This window comes from Papio anubis, chromosome 5 (assembly GCF_008728515.1).
Source record: "Papio anubis isolate 15944 chromosome 5, Panubis1.0, whole genome shotgun sequence".
NCBI lineage: Eukaryota > Metazoa > Chordata > Mammalia > Primates > Cercopithecidae > Papio > Papio anubis.
Genome location: NC_044980.1, coordinates 125,824,052 through 125,850,963, shown reverse-complemented (window position 1 = coordinate 125,850,963; position 26,912 = coordinate 125,824,052). Strand labels below are relative to the sequence as shown.

General features: G+C 40.7%; 1 protein-coding gene across 2 annotated transcripts in view; it reads right to left on the bottom strand.

Moving 5' to 3' along the window:
- The window catches only part of HSPA4 (heat shock protein family A (Hsp70) member 4), a 55,515-nt gene that overhangs the window by 12,649 nt on the left and 15,954 nt on the right, over nucleotides 1–26,912 (bottom strand). For both annotated transcript variants that reach the window (XM_003900096.4, XM_021939671.2), the window contains exons 4-13: nucleotides 23,970–24,092; nucleotides 20,821–20,920; nucleotides 20,020–20,153; nucleotides 17,231–17,475; nucleotides 6,779–6,855; nucleotides 5,100–5,251; nucleotides 4,489–4,595; nucleotides 3,958–4,091; nucleotides 2,314–2,495; nucleotides 919–1,008 (exon numbers count right to left, since the gene is read on the bottom strand). In XM_003900096.4, the coding sequence (XP_003900145.1) occupies nucleotides 919–1,008; nucleotides 2,314–2,495; nucleotides 3,958–4,091; nucleotides 4,489–4,595; nucleotides 5,100–5,251; nucleotides 6,779–6,855; nucleotides 17,231–17,475; nucleotides 20,020–20,153; nucleotides 20,821–20,920; nucleotides 23,970–24,092 (1,344 nt within the window). The remainder of the gene's footprint in view (nucleotides 1–918; nucleotides 1,009–2,313; nucleotides 2,496–3,957; nucleotides 4,092–4,488; nucleotides 4,596–5,099; nucleotides 5,252–6,778; nucleotides 6,856–17,230; nucleotides 17,476–20,019; nucleotides 20,154–20,820; nucleotides 20,921–23,969; nucleotides 24,093–26,912) is intronic.

Below are 26,912 nucleotides of genomic sequence, written 5' to 3'. Positions count from 1 at the left end.
TCAGGAGTTCGAGACCAGCCTGGCCAACATGGAGAAACGCTGTCCCTACTAAAAATACAAAAATTATCCAGGCGTGATGGTGAGCCCTGTAGTCCCAGCTACCCGGGAGGCTGAGACGTAAGAATCATTTGAACATGGGAGGCAGGGGCTGTAGTGAGCCGAGATTACGCCACTGTACTCTAGCCTGGGCAACACAGCTAGAGTACATCTCAAAAAAATAAAAAAAATAAAAAATTAAAAGGCATGGATTATTGATAATTTTGAAAAAATTTTCAGTTTCATTATTGTTTATCGGTAATGAATTAAATTATGGGTAGAATGACTTAGTATAAGCCATTCAGAAACCAGCATAAATAAATCACTAGCCTAGTAAAACTAGGCTTCCTGAGTGCTTTCTTCCCATGTATAAACCAGGAGAGAGTTTAAAGGCCATCTTGCAAATAGCACACTACAAATATCACTACAAAATCTTGCTAAAAAAATTGTTCAAATAAATTGAGTTTCTAAGTATAACTATCTTTCAAGACACTGCCCCTCAGTCAAAACCATGTACTTTAAAAAGCCTGCAGTGCATACTCTAAAACACAACTCAGCCGGGCGTGGTGGCTCACACCTGTAATACCAGCACTTTGAGAGGACAAGGCAGGTGGATCACCTGAGGTCAGGAGTTCAAGACCTGCCTAGCCAACACAGTAAAACCCTATCTCTACTAAAAAATACAAAAAAAAATTAGCTGCCATGGTGGTGTGCGTCTGTAATCCCAGCTACTCAGTAGGCTGAGGTAGGAGAATTACTTGAACCCGGGAGGTGGAGGTTGCAGCGAGCCGAGATCATGTCATTGCACTCCAGCCTGGGCAACAGAGTAAAAGTCTGCCTTTAAAAAAAAAAAAACAAAAACCAAAAACATACAATTCATACCTCCATTTCTTCAGACTCTGCCTTATTTTCTGCTGGTGTCTGTTGCTGTTGTTCTTCAACATGTGGTTCCTCCTGGTCCACTTGCATCTTCTGAAAAACAGGTCAAATTAAATCTTGCAATTAGGAAGACTAAACAACCTTCATTACACATTGACAAAGTCACATGGTTATGAAATTTCTGCTGAATTACCAGCAATCAGAAGGCCTATGCTTAAATTCCAGGTAGGCCACATTACCTATAACACAGAAATTTTCCGCTCTGGATCTTAGTTAATACATCTGTACAATGAGGATAACACTTGCCCTGCCTTACCCTTACATAAAGAAGAATGACTGTGGAACTGCTTTGTACATCATTAAGTACTCACAGTTCACCATGTGGCATCATTTAATACAATCTACAAAATATAACCTGAAGAGAGCATAAGCTTCTCCAGGCTTCCTCAAAGGTATTTTCTCTCAAAAGTTCCAACTTTTTCAAATAGTTCCTAAGTCAGCCTCTCTTCATCCTCAAAAGTATGACCACTGCATGCGCTCGGGGAGGTGAACACGTTAAAATTACAAAGCCTAAGAACAATGATGAAAGAAGAGGTTTGTGGAGAGCCTGAACCAGTGGCTTCTCAATGCCTGCAACATATTAGAATGACCTGAGAGGCTTTTAAAACTACTGCTACCTGGGTCTCAGCCCAGACCAACTCCAGTAAAATCTGTGGGAATGAAACCCCAGCATTTGTAGTTTTGTTTTCCCAGAGGCAGGGTCACACTCGGTCACCCAGGCTGGAGTGCAGTGGTATAAACAGGACTCACTGCAGCCTCGACCTCCTAGGCTCACACAATCCTCCTGCCTCAGCCTCCCATGTAGGTGGGACCACAGGTGTGTGCCAGCACACCTGGTTAAATTTTACTTTTAGTAGAGATAAGAGTCTCACTTTGTTGCCCAGGCTGGCCTCAAACTTCTGGACTCAAGCAGTCTTCCTGCCTCAGGCTCCCGAAGTGCTAGAATCATAGGGAATTTGTAGTTTTATAAAGCTTTGATTCTGATGCACAATAAAGACAACACCCAGTGCATAATTCCAACAAATGAGTGTACAATCTATTCTACTTTTGAAAATAATTAACTGAGACTCAGAGCATTCAATAACCAGAATCAAGAATAACTCAAGTTGAGAAGTATAAGATCTGAAAGGAGAAATCAACTGTGTTCCATTTCTATACAAATTCTGCATAAAAATCTACTGCTGGTCCACTTATATTGGGGAAAGGGCAAACATATAAATCCACTCTCACTCAGCAGCTCTGTCACAACACTCCTCCCTTGCTACCAAGTCTACTTGCTATAATTTCTAGCCAAGTCACCTCTGGGCCATCACAAATGGTATACAATGTCTAGATTACCTCTTCCTCCTTTGCATTCTGATCTGTTTCCATTGGCTCCTCATTTTCCTCAGATTTGTGAACCTCCACTAAGGATGCACTGGACACACTGAAAATGCCATGGACATTTACTCGAACTTTGACTTTCACTTTTGAACTGGAGCCATCAGACTGAGGAGTGACTTTCTGAACTGAAAACTGAGCTAGGGACATACGAGAGACAAAAGAACACATAACCTAAGAGGATGAATTCAAGCATGAATATATGCCTACACTGTTACATTATGTCTACTTTTCAATGATAGCTCAGTAACATGATGCTTAAAATAAGCAAAATGGGTCCTCTTAGAATCTTATTAAATCATCAGATTTCTTTCTTCTTTCAGTCTCTTATTATCCTGCCCCAATTAAGAACTCAAATATCTCCCAATTCTTTCCTTTCTTCCAATTTCTATTTATCTTTAAATGGTACTTTCAGATTAATTCCTAAAACATATTTGTCACATTCTCTACTGAAAAAACAAAACAGAAAAAAAAATGATTCCACACTGCTTGTCATTTCTCAGTAAATTGCCATTTCTAGATCCAGTTACTGTACAAGCGTTTTATTTACATTTTCTTCATTCCCAGACCTCTGAAAAGTATGAATTATCACTGTTATTCCTGGTTTTACAGATTTACAGATAGGGAAAACAGAATAGGTTAACTTTCCACAGCTTCTAAATGCCAGATACTCCTAATTCTTTACCCATATATTCTAGGTCTTTATAGTATAACTAGTTTCTCTCTCTCTTCTCAACTAGTATTATTTCCAGAGTTTCTCAGAGTCTATAAATACTCTAGATAACACGGTTCTGAAACCTAGGATGCTTTGATATTGTATCACCATCTCCTAATGATTTTCTGTATACATCTTTTTTTTTTTTTTTTTTTGAGACGGAGTCTCGCTCTGTCGCCCAGGGTGGTGTGCAGTGGCATGATCTCGGCTCACTGCAAGCTCTGCCTCCCGGGTTCACACCATTCTCCTGCCTCAGACTCCCAAGTAGCTGGGACTACAGGCACCCACCGGCATGCCTGGCTAATTTTTTTTTGTATTTTTTTAGTAGACACCGGGTTTCACCGTGTTAGCCAGGATGCTCTCAATCTTCTGACCTTGTGATCTGCCAACCTAGGCCTCCCAAAGCACTGGGATTATAGGCATGAGCCACCACGCCTGGCGATTTTCTGTATACATCTTATAACTGTATGTTAGGGTCCAAATTGAATTTCGTTAATTCCTTACAGTATACAGCCCCACCTTATACACAAGTTGTAACCACAATGTGCGTTAACCAAGAAAAACTGCCAATACGATGGGAGATCCAATTAAATAATAGCCATTTGGCTGGTTCTAAACCTGTTAACGAGACTGGAAGAGGTTTTCTTTTGTAATCTAAAGCCTCTAAATTTCAGAATACCGTACTTGTTCTTTCTACTACGCCAACTCTCCAAGTAGATAAGCTTTTTTTTTTTTTTTTCAAATGGAGACAGGGTCCCACTACATTGCCCACTACGTGATCTCGAACTCCTCAGCTCAAGTGATCCTCCCACCTTAGCCTTCCAAAGTGTTGGGATTACAGCTGTGAGCCACTGTGCCTTTTTTTCCTTTAAATTCCCAACTCTTACCTATAGCAGGATCTGGATAAGGCAAATCCTGAGGAGAGCTGTAGTAGGCCTCAAGAGTGAAAGGTTCCTTTCTATAAAATGTAAGGACTTTAGAGAAAGGAGCAGCATGATTTTTGGAAAAGACTTCACAGTCACTGAATGGAGGAAAAAGACAAAAACACAAATTCAGGATATTCCTAACACTTTTACCCATGTGTTCTACGTTTGTAATTATTGTATAGTGTTAGTTTCTCTCTCTTTTCAAATGGCATTATTTCCAGATTATAAGAGTTCCCAAGAATCTTTATATATAAAGTCAGTAAAAAAAGGAAATACGTCAATCTGCACATAAAAGGCACCAAGGATTTCAGCAGAATCAAGTGTGATAAACTAAATAAGGACACAAATTTATTCTGACTAAAATAAATGATCACTTTCCTTCATGCACTATGATAAAATGTTACGGATTTATGTAAACTGAAATGAAGAGCAACATATTACTCAGATCTAATAGTCAACTTTAGGTATATAAATGATTAATAAACATGATACCTTGACCCTTCTTCAGCTGGAGAATTCCATCTCAGAGATATTGGATATGGTACTACATCAGTGATAGAAAATTCTCTGACTTTGAAAGCAGGCGATAAGATGGCGCACTAGAATAATTTTCAAAAATTCCATTTAACAAGTATAGACATTATAAACTGAATAATATCACTAAACCTACAAATGACTTCAGAAATCAATGGTCTTTTTAAAATATTTACATTAGTAATTTAATGGTGTCTGAACAGTTTCACAAACTTCTATCATGTCAATCCCCTATATAATCTAGCTATTCCTTGCTATTCCTTATTTTTCTATTAACCCCAACCCTTATTTAATTGATGTACACTATTTCATACAGACATAGGTAACAGGCCAAATTCTAGTCATACTTCAGGCTCAGAGTTACCTATGTTTCTAGTCAATTAATTCATCTTATGTGCTAAAGAGAACAATTACTTTTAGGAACATCACCTCTATTTTAAAACAAAGGTTTTGGAATCTCAACACCTTGAAATCACCCTGAGCTAACCCCAGGTTATGAGATACATAAACCACTGCCATCTTGTTACCATGATTTATAAACGGTTACCTATAAAAGAAAGACTATTCACCTGCAATGCACAGCCTCGAGTGACAGCTTCATCAGCATTTAATGTTGTACTAAGTTCTTTACCAAAAAATTTGCTGATCTTCTCTTTTACCGCAGGGATTCGTGTAGCACCACCAACTATCTCCACTGCATAAATATCTTCTTTCTTTAACTCTATTTTTAAAGAATTAGACAGATTTTTTTAATTAAACGAAAGAACAGTAACATCTTACCACGATGAAACAACTCAGATGTGTAACAAAACTCCTCCACTCCCTCACCCACCTCCACAACACACATATACTCATGCCCACACTCACAGAGGCATGTGGCATCTGGAAACAAGTAGGTGTTTTAATTCTTAAAATAATGGGGGAAGGGTAGCTAGTGGGATTTAGGAAGTGAGGGCCAGGAATACTCAAATGTAATGCAGTGTACAGGTACTGAATTTCTCACACAATATCACACAAAGAAGTGTTAAAACATCAACAGACCAAACAAATATGTTAGCCGTCAGGAAAATAAGAGGGCCTCAAAGCACTGAGTTACTCTGACTTGACATTAAAGGAAAAAAAAAGGAGAATCACATCCAGCTACTCCAGTGTTCTAATCCAACGCATAAACATAGTCCACATTAAAACACAGATAGAGGCCAGGCATGGTGGCTCATGCTTGTAATCCCAGTACTTTAGGAGGCCGAAGCGGGCAGATCACCTGAGGTCAGGAGTTCAAAACCAGCCTGGCCAACGTGGTAAAACCCCATCTCCACTAAAAATACAAAAATAAGCCAGACGTGGTGGCGCACGCCTGTAATCCCAGCTACTCAGCAGGCTGAGGGCAGGAAAATTGCCTTAACCCAGGAGGCAGAGGTTGCAGTGAGCTGAGATTGCACCACTGCACTCCAGCCTGGATGACAGAGCAAGACTCCCATGTCAAAAAATAAAAATAAAATAAAATAAAAAATAAAATACGGGTAGAGTTTCTTCGTATCAGAAAGAAAGAAGATGTGTATCAATGATCTGCTGTTGCTCATAAAATATTTCTTAATAACACCTGATTTCCTTGTCACATTTTATCTAATAACCATTGATAATTTCTTGAGAAGGGCTATTTAAAGAAATGGCCTTTCCCAATGTGGAAATAAGCCTATCTGCCATCATCACTAATTAAAAAGGAAGGCCTGTGCCAAGCTGACAGTATATCTCAACACTCTGAAATAGCAATCAACGCAACAGTGAAGTGCAGGTAAATGGTTTGTCAAAGATTTTAGGAAAATTAGTATATACTCCTAAATCAGTCACCTTTTACCCTGAGACAAAATTAAAGCATTAAGTATGTGGTTACCCCTTTGCTGCAGCTCTCATCCAGCTAGGGAAGAATTCACTGACAGAAAAGTTTACAAGACTACCGTATCAGCATCGCAAAAGACAATTTTTACCACCATTAAATAATTGTGAGGCTTATATCTAACTTTCAGTCTGAATTCAGTGTCTTGGAGAAACTTTTATTAGATTTCCCTAGACGTTTCAAAAGATTACTTTGGGCAGGGGGAAGATACAGATTTTTTAAAAGCTTAATACATACTATTGAATTAGTTCACACAATAAAAATTTGTATCGCTGCTTGCAAAGCTAAGATAATAAATAACAATTTCCAAAGAGTCTGAGATACGCAAACAAATTCAGTCACAAAAATACTTACTGGTTTGTTCCAAAACACTACGAAGTGGTGGCTCCACTCTAGCTAAGAGATCATTGCACATCTCCAGAAATTTGCCTCTATTAAAAAACATAAAACAAAAACAAAAAAAAAACACAGTATATTAAATCACATTCCACTTGTATGTGGAATAGATGGCTATAACAAAAAACAGTTAACAAGTGCTGGCAAAATGTGGAGACACTGGATCCCTCATACATTCCCAGGTAATAGAAAATGAAAATGGTGCAGCCACTTGGGAAAAGTGTTTGGCAGTTCCTCAAGATGTTAGAGAGTTAGCATACGATTCAGCAATTCCATTCTAGGTATACAGCCAAAAGAACAGAAAACACATGTTCACACACCAAACTGATATATTAATGTTCACAAGCAGCCGAAACAACCCAGATGCCTATCAACTGTATGAAGCAATACAAATGAATGAATACAATAAGAGGAACTGATACATATTACAACACATGAAAACACTATGCTGGGTTAAAGAAGTCAAACAAGAACACAAATTTATGTGAAATATTCAGAATAGGTATATCCAGAGAAAGGAGACGAGTGGCTACCAATGACTAAAGGGAAGAAGAAGAGATGAGAAGGACAGCTAATGAGTACAGGGTTTTTCTTTTCTTTTTTTTTTTTTTTTTTGAGACAGGGTCTCACTCTATTGCCCAGACTGGAGTGCAGTGGCACAATCTTGGCTCACTCTCACTGCAACCTCAGTGAGCTCCCAGGCTCAGGTGATTTTCCCACCTTAGCCTCCCAAGTAGCTGAGTCTACAGGCATGCACAACCATGTCTCTTTCTTTTATATTAATATACATTTTTAGGTGTTTTAGGTTTACAGAGAAATGAACATGACAAGAATCTCCATATATCTCCTCCTCAGCCCCAGCCCAGTTCCTCTATTAACATCTTGCATTAGTAAGATACATGTGTTACAATTAATGAGTCAATGGTGATAAATATGATAGTTTCTATTAGTGTTTTGTGAGTTTTAACAATGTGTAAGTATTCACCACTTCAGTAACATACAGAACAATTTCACTGCCCTAAAACTCCCCTGTGCTCCAACTATTCATCCCTCCCTGCTCCAAACTCCAGGTAACTAACTGTTTTATTGTCTGCCTAGTCTTTTTTTTTTTTTTTTTTTGGTGAGTAGGGGTTGGGGTTTTTTTCAGATGGAGTTTCAATCTTGTTGCCCAGGATGGAGTGCAGTGGTGCAATCCCAGCTCACTGCAACCTCCACCTCTCGGGTTCAAGCAATTCTCCTGCCTCAGCCCCCTCAGTAGCTGGGATTTCAGGCATGCACCACCACACCCGGCTTTTTTTTTTTTTTTTTAGTAGAAATGGGATTTCACCATATTGGTGAGGGTGGTCTTGAACCCCTGACCTCAAGTGATTCACCCGCCTCGGCCTCCCAAAGTGCTGGGATTACGGGCATGAGCCATCGCACCCGGTCATCTGCATAGTTTTGCCTTTTCCAAAATGTCATATAGTTGGAATCCAACAGTATATGCAGATTTTTCAAATTGGCTTCTTTTACTTGGCAATATGCATTTAAGGTTCCTCCATGTCTTTTCACAGCCTGATTGCTCACTCATTTAGGGTTTAAGATGTAATGAAAATGTTCTAAAATTTAGTTGTGATGATGGCCGCTGAGCTCTATGAAAACACACACACACAAAAAAAATTCTTTTTTTTTAAATCACTGAATTACACATGTTAAAAAGGTGACTTCTAGTTGGGTGCAGTGGCTCACGCCTGTAGTCCCAACACATCAGGAAGCTAAGGCTTGAGCTCAATCAGGAGTACAAGACCAGCCTGGACAACACAGCAAAACCCCATCTCTATAAAACATACAAGAAATTAGCCGGGCATGGTGGCGCACACCTGTAGTGTCAGCTATCCAGGAAGCTGAGGCAGGAGGATCACCCGGACGAGGCTACAGTGAGCCATGATCAAGCCATGGCGCTACGGTGAGCCATGATCAAGCCATGGCACTCCAGCCTGGGCAACAAGGATCCTTTCTCCAAAAAAAGGGGAAAAGGAGGTGACTTTATTAAATTACATCTCAACAAAAAATAGCAGGCTGGGCGCGGTGGCTCACGCCTGTAATCTCAGCCCTTTGGGAGGCCAAGGCAGGTAGATCACCTCAGGTCGGGAGTTTGAGACCAGCCTGACCAACATGGAGAAACCCCGTCTCTACTAAAAATACAAAATTAGACGGGCACGGTGGCGCATGCCTGTAATCCCAGGTACTTGGGAGACTGAGGCAGGAGAATCGCTTGAACCTGGAAGGCAGAGGTTGCAGTGAGCCAAGATCACGACATTGCACTCCAGCCTTGGCAAAAAGAGTGAAACTCCGTCTCAAAAAAAAAAAAGAATAGTAAAGTATAGAATACACCCACCAGAGCATGCAAAACTTAAGGACTGCTAACATCAATATTGGTGAGATGTGTAGCAACCAGAGCTCTTACATGTTAGAAGTTTAAACTGTTTTACTTCTAATAGAAAAAAAAGCTGAAGAGTCACTGTCCATCAATAACAACAAAGCTACAATGGCATAGTAGTTAGCAATACAGAACAAATGGCACGTGGAACAAACAAATGAATCTCAATTTTATGCTGACTAAAAAAATGCCTCACACAAAAAACTACATACTACATGATGCCACTTACAAGAAGTTACAGAATTGGCCGGGCGCGGTGGCTCACGCCTGTAATCCCAGCACTTTGGGAGGCCGAGGCGGACGGATCACAAGGTCAGGAGATCGAGACCATGGTGAAACCCCGTCTCTACTAAAAATACAAAAAATGAGCCGGGCGCGCTGGCGGGCGCCTGTAGTTCCAGCTACTCGGGAGGCTGAGGCAGGAGAATGGCGTGAACCCAGGAGGCGGAGCTTGCAGTGAGCCAGGATCGCGCCACTGCACTCCAGCTTGGGCGACAGAGCGAGACTCCGTCTCAAAAAAAAAAAAAAAAAAAAAAAAAGGAAGTTACAGAATTGGCAAACTTAATCTACAGACTGAAAAATACAAAAAGCACATCAGTGGTTACGGAAGCCTGAGGAAACATTCCAACATAATGGTCTATTTCATAATAAAGGCATTAGTTACAAAGATATGTGTATGTTGAAACTCAGCATATAAGCACTTAAAACTTGAGTGTGTCATTATATAAAAATATATCCAAAAACAACGAATTCTGGTCAATATGCAAACTTTAGTATTTGAGGAGAAGTCTACATTTATAATGTCCGCAATTTAAGTTTCTGGAAGAAGTACACAGATGCAATTTACTTTGAGATATGTTAAAAACAAAATTGAGGCCAGGCCACGCAGTGGCTCACACCTGTAATCCCAGCACGTCGGGAGGCTGAGGTGGGCGGATCACCTGAGGCTGGGAGTTCGAGACCAGCCTGACCAACATGGAGAAACCCCATCTCTACAAAAAATGCAAAATTAGCTGGGCGTGGTGGTGCATGCCTGTAATCCCAGCTACTTGGGAAGCTGAGGCAGGAGAATCGCTTGAACCCGGGAGGCAGAGGTTGCAGTGAGCTGAAACCGTACCATTGCACTCCAGCCTGGGCAACAACAACAAAACTCCATCTCAAAAAATAATAATAATAATTAAAAATTGATGGCTCTATAGGATACATGAACAAACATGTAATAAAACAAGTACAGTAAATGTTAGCAGTAGAACCTAAGTGGTGACATAAGGACATTCACTGTAAAATTCTTCCAACTTTGTTTCATGTCTGAAAATATCTGAAATCAAAATTGTGAAAAGCAAAGGAAAAGACTGTAAGAAGATAGCAACAGCAGTAGAGGTTTTTGTTGTTGTTGTTGTTTCGTTTTGTTTTTTTGAGACGGAGTCTCACTCTGTCACCCAGGCTGGAGTGCAGTGGCACGACCTCAGCTCACTGCTGCCTCCACCTCCCAGGTTCAAGCGATTCTCCCACCTCAGGTTCCCGAGTAGCTGGGACTACAGGTGCACACCACCAAGCTCGGGTAATTTTTGTGTTTTGGGGGGTTTTTTGGTTTTGGTTTTGTTTTTTTTTTTTTTGGTATTTTTTTGAGACAGAGTCTTCCTCTGTCACCCAGGCTGGAGCAGAGAGGCACTATCTCGGCTCATTGCAGCCTCCGCCACCTGGATTCAAGCAATTCTCCTGCCTCAGCCTCCCGAGTAGCTGGGATTACAGGTGCCCACCACCACACCCAGCTAATTTTTGTATTTTTAGAAGAGATGGGGTTTCACCATGTTGGCCAGGCTGGTCTCAAACTCCTGACCTCAGGTGATCCACCCACCTCGGTATACCAAAGTGCTGGGATTACAGGCGTGAGCCACCGCGCCTGGACGGTAGAGGTTTTTTGATAGTTTCTTTTTAAAAAGTTTAATTGCAATACAATTTACATGCTATAGAATTACCCATTTAAAGTATGTAATTCCCGTCCGGGTGAGGTGGCTCACACCTGTAATCAGGTGAAGGGCGGCTACGCTCAGGAATTTGAGACCAGCCTGAGCAATATGGCAAAATCCTGCCTCTACAAAAAACACAAAAATTAGCCAGGCATGTCGGTGAACACCTATACTCCCATCTACTTGGGGGGCTGAGGTGGGAGGATCTCTAGAACCTGAGCGATTGAGGCTGCAGTGAGCTAAGATGGTACCACTGCACTACACGTTGCATGACAAAGTGAGAACTTGCCTCAAAAAGAAAGAAATAAAATCAAAAAGATAAAAATAAAGATGTAATTATTGACTTTTGGGCATGAGGTTTTGGTACAAAAATATTCTTAAAGTATACAATTCAGTGACTTCATATATACAAAGTTGTGCAAGCATTGCCACAATCAATTTTGAAACATTTTCAGTCTAAAAAAGAACATTTTCATCCCCCTTAACTGTTACTTTCCTCAACTCCCATAGCCCTAGGTAACCACTAAATCTACTTTCTGTCTATAGATTTGCCAATTCTGGGCATTTCATATAAATGGAATCATACAAAATGTGGCCTTTTGTGACTTCTTTCATTAGCACGAACTTTTCAATGTTCATCCATGTTTTAGTATGTATTTGTATTACATTTTTTTCAATTGCCAAAAACATCCCATTGTATGGACAGAGCATGTTTTCTTTACCCACTTCATCAGTTGATGAACATTTGGGTTGTTTCCACTTTTTGGCTATTATGAGTAGTGCAATGAACATTCACATATGAGTTTTTCTGTGGACATGTGTTTCCATTTCTCTTGAATATGTATCTAGAAATACAATTGCTGAATAATGTGATAATTTGATGCGGATTTTTTTGGTTTTGTTTTTGAGAGGGTTTCCCTCTGTCGCCCAGGTTGGAGTGCAGTGGCATAATCATGGCTCACTACAGCCTCCATCTCCTGGGATTAAACAATCCTACAACAAAATTAGGTAACGACATATGCCCACAAACCTCAAAATACATATAGGCAGAGACAAACCACCCACAGTACCAGCTCTGTGCAAAATAAACAGAAGGAAACAAAAGGGTATATAATTGGTCTGAAAACTCCAGAATAACCTAACTCAGAGGGCCAAACTGAAAACAGAAGCTGAAATCAGCAGGGGTTGGCATGTTTCAAAACAAGTATAAAAGGCCCTAAAACGAGGTATTCAGGGACCACAGCAAACTGAGCCCAACCTAAAGTTACCTTCAAAGAAAAAAGAACTACACTGAAGAAAAACTACTGATTAAAAAATCCAAACTAAGCAGGACAACACAGTAAACATACAAGAAGATAAGAGGGAGGGAAAACATCTCAGAAAGTTAAGCCACATTTTTAAAACATTTCACAAAAACAAAAGAGGAACTCACACTTATAAACCCTGCACTTTGAGAGGCAGAGGCGGGGGGATGACTTGAGGTCAGGAGTTCGAGACCAGCCTGGCCAACATGACAAAACCCCATCTCTACTAAAAATACAAAAATTAGCTGGGTGTGGTGGCGAACACTTGTAATTCCAGCTACTCAGGAGGCTGAAGCATAAGAATCATTTGAACCCAGGAGGCAGAGGATGAAGCAAGCCGAGATCATACCACTACACTCCAGCCTGGGTGACCTACTGAGACTCTGTCTCCAAAAAAAAAAAAGAACAGGCAAATCTATAGAGACAGGAAACATACTGGTAATTGCCTAGGGTACGGAGGGAAATGGAGAGTAAATGCTAATGGGTACAAGGTTTCTTTTTGGGGTGACAAAAACATTCTAGAATTAAACAGTGGTCACAGTTGCACAACCTTGGAATTGTACACTTTAAAATAGTAAGGTTTTATGGAATGTGAATTATATCTCAATGAAAGTGATACAGGAAATGAAAGAACAAATCAGAATCAGAAAAACCTAATAAGACAGGCAAGGAAGATCCAACATAATTATGTAGGAATTCCCAAAAAAGAAAACCACAACACTACAACAGATAATATAATTCAAGAAAACTTAAGAAAATTTAATTAAACTTAGATTTGTAATGTCAAACTATGTAACAAAAAGGCACACTACGTACCTGGAAAAAAACTGATGCAAAATAATCAACATCAAAACATACTGTAGTAAAATTATTGAGCTTTCTCTTTTTTTCTTTTTGAGACAGGGTCTCACTCTCATTATCCTGGCTGGAGTGCAATGTGGTATGATCATGGTTCGCTGCAGCCTCGACTTACTGAGCTCAGGTCATCCTCCCACCTCCGCCTCCCAAGTAGCCAGGACTACAAGCGAATGCCACCACATCAGGCTATTTTTTTGTATTTTTAGTAGAGATGAGGTTTTGCCATGTTGCCCAAGCTGGCCTCAAACTCCTGAGCTCAAGCCATCCACCTGCCTCAACGTCCCAAAGTGCTAGGATTACAGGTGTGCGCCACCACACCCAAATGGACTTTCAAGAAAAAAAAAATCAAAAACATTTGGGCATCTAAGCAAAAAGAACAAGTGACAAATATCTAAAAACTATGCTGTCACACTTTGACAGCAATGTTATACACCAAAAGAAAATAGATTGTTACTGGCTGAACGCGGTGGCTCACACCTGTAATTCCAACACTTTGGGAGGCTGAGGCGGGCGGATCACAAGGTCAGGAGATCGAGACCATCCTGGCTAACACGGTGAAACCCCATCTCACTAAAAATACAAAAAATTAGCCGGGCATGGTGGCAGGCGCCTGTAGTCCCAGCTACTCGGGAAGCTGAGGCAGGAGAACGGCGTGAACCCAGGAGGCAGAGCTTGCAGTGAGCCGAGATCGTGCCACTGCACTCCAGTCTGGGTGACAGTGCAACTCTGTCTCAAAAAAAAAGAAAAAAAAATAGACTGTTTCTGCATTTAAGACACTCAACAAGATAAGAAAAGCTAAGAAGGTTCTATCCAACTACAGTGACTTTTAAGTATAAACATGGCAAATTGTCATCAACATGCAAGAACTTAAGGAACGCTATTCACATGTGCTATCCCTTAGGAATCTGCAGGAGAATGCAATTCCAACATCAAAACAATGAATTAACACAAAGCTACTAGTAATCTACTAAAATAATCCAAAAAATTGAAAATAAGTGCTGACAAAGATGTGGAGAAACTGAAACCCAGTACAGCGCTGGTGGGGTAATCACTGAGAAATACAGTTTGGAGATTCCTCAAAAAGTTAAACATAGAACTGCTGTATAAGCCAGCAATTCCACTCCTAGGTATATATGCAAAAGACCCGAAAACACATACTTGTTCAAAAATGTCCACAGCACTATTCATAATAGCTAAAAAGTAGAAACCCAAATGTTCATCAGCAAACGAATGGATGAATAAACTGTGGTATTATCCATACAAGAAAATAACATCTGCCCAAAAAAAAAAAAAAAAATTAAGTACTGATACAGAATGTGGATGAACCTCAAAAACATTACACTGAGAAGTTAGAACAAAAGAAGTCAGACACATATTACATGACTCCGCTTATATGAAAAATACAGAATATATAAATCCACAGAAACAGAAAACAGGCTGTTGATCACCAGGGACCAGAGGTAAGGGAAAACAAGAAATAATCACCTACTGGGTATGAAGTTTTATTCTGGGGTGACGAAAATGTTTTTCCATTACACAGAGGTGGCCACTGCACAACCCTGTAAATGTACTAAATTCCAGTGAATTGTTTACTTTAAAATGCTTTATTTTATGGTACGTGAATTTCACCTCAAGTTTTTTTTAAGTGAAGAAACCATTAATTAAAAGAAATATGCTGTCAAAAAATCCAGTTTCATCAATTTAAACAAAGGTGAATGTTAAAGACTAAAAGGCACAGTTATCTCACACCTGTAACCCCAGCACTTTGGGAGGCTGAGGCAGGCAGATCACTTGAGTCCAGGAGTTCAAGACCAGCCTGGGCGACATGGTGAAACCCTGTCTCTACAAAAAATACAAAAATTAGCCAGGCGTGGTAGCATGTGCCTGTAGTCCCAGCTACTCAGGAGGCTGAGGCACGAGGATCATTTGAGCCCAGGAAACAGAGGGTGCAGTGAGCCAAGATCACACCACTACACTCCAGCCTAGGTGACAGAGTAAGATCCTGTCTCAAAAAAGCAACAACAATCACACTAAATGAAGATTATAATGTAGAATATATAAGAGCTATGTATTCTGATGATGTAGATACAGTAGAACTTTTTGGGTTTTTTTTTTTTTTTTGAAGACAGCGTCTCACTTTGTTGCCCAAACTAGAGTACAATGGCACAATCTCAGCTCACTGCAACCTCTGTCTCCCAAGTTCAAGCGATTCTCCTGCCTCAGCCTCCCAAGTAGCTGGGATTACAGGCGCCCGCCATCACACCCAGCTAGTTTCTGTATTTTTAGTAAAGACAGAGTTTCACCATGTTGGCTAGGCTGGTCTCAAACTCCTGACCTCAAGTGATCCACCTGCCTCCCAAAGTGCTGGGATTACAGGAGTGAGCCACCACACCCCACCACAGTACAACTATTTTTATTTTTATTTTTTTTGAGACAGAGTCTCGCTCTGTTACCCAGGCTGGAGTGCAGTGGTGTGATCTCAGCTCACTGCAAGCTACACCTCCCGGGTTCACACCATTCTGCCTCCGCCTCCCCAGCAGTTGGGACTACAGGCGCCCGCCACCACACCCAGCTAATGTTTTGTATTTTTAGTAGAGACGGGGTTTCACCGTGTTAGCCAGGATGGTCTCAATCTCCTGACCTCGTGATCCACCCGCCTCTGCCTCCCAAAGTGCTGGGATTACAGGTGTGAGCCACCGTGCCCGGCCACAACTATTTTTAAAAAACAGCACACAGGCAAATTGAGTTTTTAAAAAATTTGAACTACTTAATAAGTATCTACTTAGCTCTTACAAACGTGTAACATTTCACTAACAATTTCTGAAACATATTGGCTTACCTCCAGACTTCATGGAACACACATACACACACACAAGACTGCTGCTTAACAAAAACGAAAGCCATCTCTTGCAAGTAGGGGGAGAGGTGACTAAAAATTTGGATACAAGGCAACAATAAACACCATTTCAATTTTTTTACGGACAGCTCAGGCACACGTCTCCAAATACACCACCAGTCTTGCCTAAATTCTACCAGTAGAGTTCACAGTCAAAAGAACATCTTACTCCCATCATCCAAGCAACCGAACCAGGCAACAGTAACACTCTGGGTGTTTCTGAGGATAACCCCGAAATGTCAATTACCCAGAATTCTTGCAGCACTATACAAAAAGAGCTGTCACCCTCAAGTGAACCCAATCTTTCAAAAAGAAAAATTTCAGGCTGGGCACAGTGGCTCACACAGGTAATCCTCACACTTTGGGAGGCTGAGGCGGGTGGATCACCTGAGGTCAGGAGTTTGAGACCAGCCTGGCCACCATGGCAAAACTCCGTCCCTACTAAAAATACAAAAAGCAGCTGGGCATGGTGGCAGGCACCTATAACCCCAACTACTCGGGAGGCTGAGGCAGGAGAATCGCTTGAACCCGGGGGCAGAAGTTAGAGTGAGCCGAAGTCGTGCCACTTCACTCCAGCCTGGGCAAAAGAGCAAAAACTCTCTCTCAAAAAAAAAAGAACAATTTCTTAATCACTGGGTAAATTCTTTTCAATTTAATTCTGCATTATAGCCCTTTGACCTGATTTTATGGAAATTTCATGTATGACAAATGCATATGTAAAAAACTACCAACATGTTGGAATATCCAATTAATCAAAACAAAAACATTAGTCTACATTATTAGAATAACCAGACCCAACTTTTCATAGAAAGCAGGGTCCTGAATGGTTTCTAATTTTTAAAACAGAACCAAAATTATCATATAACCCCCATGAAAATTTTAATAACAATTAGTCAATTTAAGGTTAACGTATGTGGAGAAAACTCACTGAATATTTTAACATCAAAATAGTAATATACTTACCTATTCATAGTTCCAGATACATCAACATCATTCATAAAACATTCAATGCTCAAAGGGAGATCTGAAGCATTTGCACTCATCAATTTCTTGAGTTTCTCACACTCCTGAGAGAGTCGTAATAATGCACGGATTTTGGACTTAATGTCTAGCTTGTATTTCTTCCCAAATTCTTCACAGAAGTGATTTACTAACACTTCATCAAATTTTCTACCTCCCAATGTTGGGTCAAATGCAGTGGCCAGAACCTCAGGGAAAAAATGAGAATTAATCTAACAATGAACCAATCAATTCTGAAACAGACGGATATATATTTACCTGGTAAGTTGCTTATTTAAAAAAAAAAAAAAAAGAGGGAGGGTTACATTAAGGTTAAAATAAGGCAATGTATATATCAGTTAATCCTTATTACGACCACACTGTAAAAATAGGTACTATAATCCCCAATTTACAGATAATGCTACAGACCTAGACAGATGAGATAAACTGCAGTTCACAAAGCTACTAAGTGGTAGAAGTGGAATTCAAAGCCAAATCTCCTTAATTCCAAAGTCCATGCCCTCCCCACTACACCAGTCTGACTCCCAATAGCAGTTACATGTCCAAGGTAAAATATACTAACGTATCATGTACATACTTCTAGTCTACTCACTATCACAAAACTGAGTAATACCAAAGGCTCAACTCTCTGCAGTTTACTACCAAAGGATTTGTTACAGCCTTAGCTCACAGCAATGTGTTTCTATTTAACCTGGAAGTCTAATTAGCCTGGGTTACCCGTTTTCAAATCTCTAACAGATTAGAAGCAAACTAGATCTAATTAGATTCAGTAATAGAAGTTAGGCTAAATAAGTGATGACATCCTTATGAAGGAATAAAACCAGTAAAAACAAACTCTTCAAAGAATGCTAAACGTCATGGGGGAAATTTTCTTAGTATGTTAAACTGAAAAAAAAAAAGACAGGACACAGAGCTAAATATAGTGACTCCAATTGTTTTCTTAGAAAACTAGAATGAAATACACCAAGAATGGTAAGATTGTAAGTAACTTTTATTTATTTATTTATTTATTTTTATTTTTATTTTTTTTTTGAGACAGGGTCTCACTCTGTTGCCCAGGCTGGAGTGCAGTGGCACAATCTCAGCTTACTGTAGTCTGAACCATCCAGGCTCAAGCAATCCTCCCACCTCAGCATCCCAAGTAGCTAGGACTACAGGCACACATCACCATATCCAGCTAATTTCTGTATTTTCTTTGTAGAGACAGGGTTTCGCCATGTTGCCCAGGCTCTTCTCAAATTCTGGGCTCAAGCAATCCCCTGACCTCAGCCTCCAGAGTAGCTGGGACTACAGGCACACCACCACACCCAGCTAACTTTTGTAGAGACAGGGTTTCACCATGTTGCCCAGACTTTTCTTTACACATAAGTGTTTTCCAATTTGGGGAGATTTTTGTAATGATTATTTTTGTAATTTAAAAGTAATCAAAAGGATTGGAAAACTGACAGGTAACAGGTGACACTGAAGGACAATTTAGAAAAACAGAAGCAGATGGCTACTAATACACATCACTCTGATCCAAAGCCAGGCTAAATTATGACCAGAGTCTTCTGTTTAAAAAGATGAAAGCATAGCATAGATATTAGAAATTCTATTAGTGATTAAAGTTTAAACACTGAGAATTACATTTGGCCCACCACTTATAGCTGTAAAAAAGCAAAATCACAAATCTCTCATTTCCCAATTATCTAAAAGATTCGCTTTCCTTTTATTTAAAAACAAAACCACCTAAAAACAATATAAACCAGAATATAAAGTGGAAATGTCTATTTTTCAAAGAAACAAGATCATAACAAATAAAGTCTCAAAATGCCTCTAAAATTACCAAATATTTAGTTTGGGGTAATCCCTCTCCACCAATCTCCAATGGATACAAGGGGTTCAATTTAGACTTCAGCACCAAGTATTTTAATATGCATTTCAAATAATTAAAGCAAACACTTGAGAAATCCTTGGTTATTCACCAAATTCTAGATAAACTCATCTAGACAGACAGAGAATTTTATACCTTACTGTGGAACTAGCATAAACCAGCAAACTCAACTGTGACAGAGATCACCCTCTGGCCCCTCCTTGCCTTCCATACTTCTGTGTGTACAAAACCGCTTACACTTTAGGCTTTCTAGAAATCTATAATTTCCAGTCCAGTTTGTTTTGGAATCCAAAAGAAACCCCTTTTCCAGAACACTCAAAACCTCAAGAGGACAGAGCACCTGTACCACCCTCTCAATCCCCAGTGTAAAATTCACCAAGGAACTACGTGTTAAAAAATCCTCCTGCTGGGCATGGTGGCTCATGCCTGTAACTCCAGCACTTTGGGAGGTGGATCACCTCAGCCAAGGCAGGTGGATCACCTCAGGTCAGGAGTTCAAGACCAGCCTGACCAACATGGAGAAACCCCGTCTCTACTAAAAATACAAAATTAGCCAGGCGTGGTGGCACATGCCTGTAATCCCAGCTACTCGGAAGGCTGAGGCAGGAGAACCGCTTTAACCCGGGAGGTGGAGGTTGCAGTGAGCCAAGATCACGCCATTGCACTCCAGCCTGAGCAACAAGAGCAAAACTCTGTCTCAAAAAAAAACAAAAAGAAAGAAAAAAAATCCTCTGAATAACCCTGTAAGGTATGCGTTATTTTTCCCATATTGTAAAATGAGAAAAAATAGTTGTCTCTCAAAATTTCATAATTACCATATAGTAACACAGTCTTCTGGGGAAAAGAAGAACATGCTTACTTTCAGTTTTCCTCTATTAAATGCACATACAGAAACTTGATAAGCAGAGTGGCCCATGTCTACAAAAACTACATTTCTTGGTTTCTCTTCTAAGGCAGGAAGATCTTGCTTATAGATTCCATATGCAAGAGCAACTACAGAAGAAAAAACACAAAAATTAAACGTAACAACATCTAAGTAAATAAGATTCATTTAAGCAGGAAAAAAGAGGTTTTATGTATAACGAACGCAACTACATGTGTTATGTTTTAGAAATCAAATTCTTTATAAGCACTATATAATTTATTCAAGAAAAAGATTATCTTCCAAGAGTTAAATACTGACATTCACTTAGACTTCCTTATAGCTGCCAATGGACTCTAGCACAATTTTCCCCAAGCCATTTCCCCCATTTTCCAAATATATTTTCCTGGATTTCTTCTACCCCTATGCTATGTTTAACATCCCCACATGTTCTGTCCATGAGATGCTGCTTAATGTTCCACTCCTCTGACTCTACCAGTCCACAAGTCTAAGAGAAGACCAATCTTTAACCGAAAGCACTGTTCCACACGCTAAGCGTGCTCCTTCCCCAAAAAGCATGTGGTTAAATACCAAAATGCATGCTATAAGGGTACACAAAAAGTATTGGTCAGATTAATTCTTCACAAGTGACACAGTGTCCAAAAACACCATGACACAGGTGGTAAGCAAGAGTAGCAATGCTGAAAGCAAAATAAAGAGCAAGAAACCCTAGAGTTTTAAAATTTCACAATCTTCAATATTAACCAAGTCAAAAAATTAATCAATGGTCCTCCTTACCTGCAGTGGTTTCATTCATTAATCGCAAGCAATTAAGACCAGCAATCTGTGTTGCATCCATCACTGATCGTCTTTCTGCATCAGTATAGAAACAAGGAACCTACAAAAAAAAAAAAAAAAAATGAATGTTTACTAGATTCTAATTTTAGTTAGTAAATTCCAAGAATACCATCAAATACCTACAACAATTTATTCTGTATATGATCAAGAAAATATTTCAAACTCATAGAGAAAAGTTAGTGTATTTAGTGTTAGCGTTAGGATACACAATAGCCATACCATTACCTTACATACACAGATTACATGGCAGACCAAAATACCAACAGCTAAAGTAGTGACTACAGAGAAGAGTTAATATAGAGGCCAGAAACTGCTATCCTTAGAAAACGCCTGCTTGCATGTTGGTCCTTGCCTGGCATCCAGGATCTTGATTCACAAACAGTTCACTAAATCAACAGAAAAAATTTCCCTAAATGATTAAGAGTGGCTCACTGTACCTAAACTGTTTATACAAAAATGTAGCTTGTGCTGACTACCGGCTTTCCTTCTGGGAATCTCGAATTTTGGTTCATGCTAGGTATAGGGTACCAATGTGACTGACCCCCGATAAAAACCCTGGACTAGCCACGCACGGTGGCTCTTGCCTGTAATCCCAGCACTTTGGGAGGCCGGGGTGGGTGGATTACCTCATGTCAGGAGTTTGAGACTAGCTTGGCCAACATGGTGAAACCCCATCTCTACAAAAAATACAAAAAAAAAAAAAAAAAAAAAAAACCACTAGCTGGGTGTGGTGGCACATGCCTGTAATCCCAGCTACTCTAGAGGCTGAGGCTTGAACCTGGGAGGTGGAAGCTGCAGTGAGCCAAGATCATGCCACTGCACTCCAAGCTGGGAAACAAGAGCGAAACTCAGTCTCAAAAAAAAAAAAAAAAAAAACCCTGGACCAGGCTCAGGCAGAACTCCTGTGGTAGAGGACATTTCACCCATATTGTTACAACCTGTTGCTGGAGTTAAGCACATGCTGACTCTGGGAAGCTTGTGCCTGGTTTCCTCCAGATTCTGCCTCATGTGCCTTTTCCCTTTGTTGATTTTGCTTTGTATCCCTTCACTATAATAAATCTTAGCATGAGAATAGCCATATGCGGCCGGGCACAGTGGCTCATGCCTGTAATCCCAGCACTTTGGGAAGCCTGTAATCCCAGCACTTTGGGAGGCCAAGGCGGGCGGTTCACAAGGTCAGGAGATCGAGATCATCCTGGCTAACATGATGAAACCTCACCTCTACTAAAAATACAAAAAAATTAGCCGGGCATGGTGGTGGGTGCCTGTACTCCCAGCTACTTGGGAGGCTGAGGCGTGAACCTGGGAGGCAGAGCATGCAGTAAGCCGAGATCACGCCACTGCCCTCCAGCCTGGGTGACAGAGCAAGACTCCGTCTCAAAAAAAAAAAAAAAAAAAAAACACAAAACAAAAAACGAGAATAGCTATATGCTAGGGCCTGTGAACCCTCCTAAGCAAATTACCAAAACTCAAGTGTGATCTTCAGGCCCCGCCCAAACATGACTCTTACCCAAAACCAGAAAAGACACTTAGGCATTCCAATATTTTACATATATTTTACTCCCACATAGAGTATAATGCAGGAGCAAAGCTAGGGGCACTAGATGGAGGAATGGAAACAAATCTGGGAGACCAATGGAGAGGCGAGGAAAGGTAGGAAACATCTAAGAAATACAGCATCTGGTGTATCAGCCACTGGGGAATCAAGGTCACTGAATCTGAGTTTTTTAAAGGAACATAGCATTTTTATTCTTCTATAAAGAATAAAGCCCATTCCCAGAATGGTGTACACAACTATAATCCAATTCTTTCTGACAAATGTCAATTCTACTTTACGATAACCAAGGACCAAGGAATCCATCAGGCAACAGACTCTGGGGTGAAAAAGCCACCTAACAGTCCATGCTTTGCCAATCAATGCACCAACATTAAGACAAAAGAGGCCACAAAACTAAAGTATCAGGTAACAATTGCAGAATGAGGAGATTCGGTGGCAAAGCCAACGTAACCATACATATTTCAACAGTCCCTTAGGATTCCACCATACTAAAGCACAAAGCTACAGCAGCCAGGCTTTCATCTTAACAGAGATATGCAAAAGATAAAGTCAATTGCTGCCATGTCTTTCTGTTTTTTGGATAATTTTTTTGAGACAGGGTCTCACTCTATTGTACAGGCGAGAATGCGGTGGTGTGATCACAGCTCACTGCAGCCTCAAACCCCTGGGCTCGAATGAGCCTCCCAAGTAGCTGGGACTACAGATGTGCGCCACCACGCCTTTTTTTTTTTTTTTTTGTAAAGACAGCGATCTCATCATGTTGCCCAGGATTGTCTCAAACGATCCTCCTGCCCTCGCCTCCCACAGTGCTGGGATTAAACCACCAAGCACAGCCCTTGCCTTTGTCTTTAATGCTAGATACCAACAGCAAATACAAATAGAGAACAAGTGCCATTTACAATTGGGGGTATTCAACTAATTCAACAAATGAGTGACTACCCTGTGCTATGCTAGGCACTATGCTAGGTGGTGAAAAAAATCCAGGAAGAAGTGGGCAGGCTGAGATGAATGTACCTTGAAGAACAGAAGAGATTTAAATAGGCAGAATAACAAAGGAGGCCTGAGCAAAAGCTAAGCAGCAGAAGAGAGTAAGAAAATGAAGACTAGTTTCATAATTTTTTTTTTCTTTGAGACAGAGTTTCGCTCTTGTCACCCAGGCCGAAGTGCAATGGCACCATCTCGGTTCACTGCAACCTCAGCTTCCCAGGTTCAAGCAATTCTCCTGCCTCAGCCTCCCAAGTAGCTGGGATTACAGGTGCCCACCACCACACCCAGCTAATTTTTGTATTTTTAGTAGACATAGGGTTTCACCATGTTGGCCAGGCTGGTCTCAAACTCCTGACCTCAGGTGATCCACCCACCTCGGCCTCCCAAAGTGCTGGGATTACAAGCGTGAGCCACTGCGCCCAGCCTGACAAATTTTTTAAATAACCATTACAACCTGAGACAAAAAACTTTACTTGAAATTAGCAGCTTTCTTCTCTCTGCTTCTTCATGCAAATTCCCAATAATGTATAGGGATCAAACTCACCGAAACAACACAGTCAACTACAGGCTTCTTAAGCACACTTTCGGCTGTCTCCTTCAGTTTAGACAAAAGCATAGCAGTCACTTGCTCAGTGGTAAAATTTCGCTCTTCCTCCATATATGTCACCTGCAAGAAAACAACAAAAACAACAAAGAGGCTTAGATTTATTGTATTTACTTCTTCATGTCCTAGTCCTAAAAGCTAAAATGAATAATGCCTCCCATTATCAACACAACATTATCTCAAGAGGGAGTTGAAAAAAAGCTAGTTTTGCAAGTAATACCTTGAAGGTCACTTTTAGTTTTTTTTTTTTTGGAGGCAGGGTCTCTCTCTGTCACTCTCTCTCTCTCTCTGGAGTGCAGTGGCATGATCACAGCTCACTGGAGACTTAACTTCCCGGGTTTAAGCAATCCTCCTGCCTCAGCCTCCCAAGTAGCAGGGAGCAAAAGCGCACGTCATCACACCTAGCTAATTTTTTTTTTTTTTTCCTTGTAGAGACAGGGTTCTTGCTTTGTTGCCGATGCTGGTCTCAAAACTCCTGGCTTCAAGCAATCCTCCTGCCTCGGCCTCCCCAAGTGCTGGGATTACAGGCATGAGCCACCACACCTAGACTATTTTAGCTTTCAACCAAACACGATACTTGGAGATGAAGGACCACAATGTAAAACGACAAATCTTAAGAAAAGTTCCTTTGCAAAGGCAAATCAGTGTAGCTCACCATAACCCACACTGTCCCTCTATAAAGAGGCTGCTGGTAGAAACTATTTTACTATCTGACATACTATGTATATTTTAATGTGTTTACTGTTTATTATCCATCTCCACAATTAGGATTCAATCTAATATGAGGACATGCATTTGTCTGACTGTTCACTGCCATAGCTCCAGCACCTAGAACAAGACCTGGCACAATAAATACTGGTTGAATTAAATAATAAAAGATAGGCTGGGTGCAGTGGCTTACACCTGTAGTCCCAGCATTTTGGGAGGCTGAGGCGGGCAAATCACTTGAGGTCAGGAGTTCAAGACCAGCCTGGTCAACATGGTGAAACCCCCTCTCTACTAAAAACACAAAAAATTAGCTGGGTGTGATGATCCATGCCTGTAATCCCAGCTACCAGGGAGACTGAAGCATGAGAATAGCTTGAACCCAGGAGGCGGAGATTGCAGTAAACCTAGATCTTGCCACTGCATTCCAGCCTAGGCGACACAGCGAGATTGTCTCAAAAAATAAAATAAAATAAGTAACAATAATGAATGAACAAAGCTTCAAGATAAAGCCCTATTCCAGATAAAAGTCTGCAACTTTGGTAACAGTTATGAATTTTAAATGTTGAAAGACTGCCTAAAATAATCCCATCCCATCCCACATGCCCATATTCCCCAATTACAATCCAGAATAGAACATGTTGCTCTCTTCTTTTAGCTGCTGCCCTAACTCAGCTTGCGTGCCACCTTCTCACTCCCCAACCCAACCACAGTTTATTCTGGTTTAGAATTGAACAGCTCTTACTATATTGCATGATAAAGATAGGGAAATATCCCTCCTGGTGCCCTTTCTAAATTATCTCTTTCTTCCCTGCTATTTGCCTAATTCTGAGGTCAATTCCTCCACTTTTAGACTTGCATCTACTTGTTTCCCAAATCTTCTTCCTAGTCTTTTTCTTCTTTGGTTCTTGCAATGCTTATGACTAAATCTGCCAATACTTATCCTATTTCTTTTGTAACTAGTAAGTACTGCCCATTCCTTCACCTCCCTTTTTAACCCCTTTCTCTTTCCTGTGCTTCAGCTTCATCTTTTACTATCCCATTCAAACTGTCCTTAATTACCACAGATATTTTAAGTAAACCCAGTCATCATTCTTTAATTTTCAGAATTTTTCACTTCTAAATACAACTAAATTAACGGCTACACTGCAACAGTAGACTACCTTCTTCTCATGGTTCTCAACATCTCCTGGCTTTCCAGCCTGTTCTCCTGATTCTTGGTCTCCAAAACCAAATATCGCCATAAACTCACCTGCCTGGAAAGCCAATCACGCCCCTACTCCCCTCTTGTGGATTCCTCTTACTACCTCTGAGTACAAGAAAGGCAAATGTGTCCACCCTATCCATCTCCCAGCCTCTTACCTCTTTTCTGTGATCAGTTCACTGCATACTTCACAGAGACTCCACTAGATGTACCACAGATAAAGACCAAACTCACTTTTCCCCAGAAGAACATCTCTTTCTAAATTAAGTCCTATATCCAAGAGTATGTCCATCTATTTGCTAGTGACTTAAAACTGTGATTCCTGCCGGGCGCAGGGCTCACACCTGTAATCCCAACATTTTGGGAGGCCGAGGTCGGCGAATCACAAGGTCAGGAGTTCGAGACTAACCTGGCCAACACGGTGAAACCCCATCTCTACTAAAGATGCGAAAAATTACCCAGGTGTGGTGGCACGCGCCTATAATCCCAGCTATTTGGTAGGCTGAGGCAGGAGAATCACTTGAACCCAGGAGGCAGAGGGATTACACGCCTGTAATCCCAGCTACTTGGTAGGCTGAGGCAGAAGAATCACTTGAACCCAGGAGGCGTGAGCCAGGATCACGCCATTGCCCACCAGCCTGGGTGACAGAGCGAGAGTCCATCTCAAACAAAAAAAAAAAACTGTGATTCCTTTGCCTACTCTTCCAGAAGTCATTCCCTAAAATCACGCTAAAAAGACCACTGCATCAGTGAGCAAAACAAGCAGCAATGGCAGTATTAACTTCAAATCATCACTATCCAGGCATCCAACCCATATTAAGAGCACCACCCACGGCTCCCAACCAAAATCCAGATCATTCAAAAAATGTCAAATAGTCTTCACCAGAAAAACACTTTTCCTAAGCATCTGTAAGCATTTTCACTACAATCTGACATCAGAAAGGTACAGATAGATATTGAACTGATAAAATATA